The following is a 1,354-nucleotide window of genomic DNA, read 5'->3' as shown; positions in this document are numbered from 1 at the left end:
AAACATCTCAAAAGACAAGCCAGGAACCTCTTCATCCTGTTCTTCGTGTGTAGAGAACATGCTTTCTAGGTATTCGTTGAACATTTCCACCAGGCCTTTTGGCTTGGCCTTTTCTGGTTCCTCCTCAATGTGATTCTCCTCAGATTCTGTGACTAAGTCGTCCTCCTCTGTTTCACTCAATTTTTCTTCTGCATCTGTGTAATTCTCAGGCTCTTCCACCACGTCTTCTGTTTCTTCTAATATACTCTCTTCTTTGTTTCCTTGAGTTTCCCCTCGAAAAAATTCTTCAGCTTCCATTATTGACTGTAGAAAAAATATTGAGGTTTATATACCACTATAAGTTAAGATGCTCTATGAAATTTTTAACCACAAAAAATATAAAAGAATACATTATATTCAAATCAACATGTCTACCTATTTACTGGAAGAACTTTCATCTGTTATTTTTTTATATTCATTGGTCTATCCATTTGATTAATATCCCAGGTGACAGATTTGTCTGTTTATCCATCACATCATTAATCTATTTATCTGTATAATAATTACTACACTAATCTTATTTCACATTGATGTAAATCACTAAAAAGTCTAAAGCCTCCTTTCATGTAAAAATGCAATATAATGATCCAAGACATTATGGCTTTCCTTAAAAAATAAAATAATGTTGTACTACAGCTATAAGATTTTTAGAGATTAATAACAGACTGACACTGATTTCTTGACATTTGATCTCAACTCACTTCCACTATCTATTTGGTCCTGCAACTTTCCTTTATTTACATTCTTGATGATATTATATGTCATCCTACTGGATACTTATTGCTTTCTCCTGTATAAAACTGAAAAGGCAACTATAATTTGAATTCTCTGGAACATATCTGTGACACATCATATCTTTGTCTAAAATAATTGTGTCAAACTTCCATGTCTTTCATGTACATGGCAAAAACATGAGTAATCATAAAGTTATAATGATGATGATAAACTTTCACATGCTGAACCTTACCTCCACACTAACTGTGAACAGGCGGTCCATTGGTCTTTGCTTTCGCATTCCAAGTGGTGCTCTAATATTGCCATCCCCTCCTTTCTGTGGCAAATCCTTCTCCTTAGTGTCATCATCCAAATTTCTGCGACTGTCCCCACCTCCTTCTTCCTTCCTTACATTAGGAGGTTCTCGACGAAACAGCTTTTCTGATTCCATCTTTAACTGCAAATGTTTTGACGTGAAAATTAAATATACATAAAAATGCAAACAACCATCATGTAAACATAATATGTATATGAAATGGAAATATTCCAACCTTATTAGTTGAAATGCCAAAGAGATTCTGATGCTGAAACAAATAGACCT

General features: G+C 34.0%; 1 protein-coding gene across 2 annotated transcripts in view; it reads right to left on the bottom strand.

Moving 5' to 3' along the window:
- LOC119592008 (probable C-mannosyltransferase DPY19L3) overlaps positions 1 to 1,354 on the bottom strand; it is an 11,456-nt gene that overhangs the window by 8,586 nt on the left and 1,516 nt on the right. For both annotated transcript variants that reach the window (XM_037940783.1, XM_037940782.1), the window contains exons 2-3: positions 1,007 to 1,210; positions 28 to 303 (exon numbers count right to left, since the gene is read on the bottom strand). In XM_037940783.1, coding sequence (XP_037796711.1) covers positions 28 to 303; positions 1,007 to 1,204 — 474 coding nt within the window. In that variant the 5' untranslated portion in view covers positions 1,205 to 1,210. The remainder of the gene's footprint in view (positions 1 to 27; positions 304 to 1,006; positions 1,211 to 1,354) is intronic.

This window comes from Penaeus monodon, chromosome 29 (assembly GCF_015228065.2).
Source record: "Penaeus monodon isolate SGIC_2016 chromosome 29, NSTDA_Pmon_1, whole genome shotgun sequence".
NCBI lineage: Eukaryota > Metazoa > Arthropoda > Malacostraca > Decapoda > Penaeidae > Penaeus > Penaeus monodon.
The sequence above is the reverse complement of the archived record's forward strand: the minus strand, read 5'-3'. Positions and strand labels throughout refer to the sequence as shown.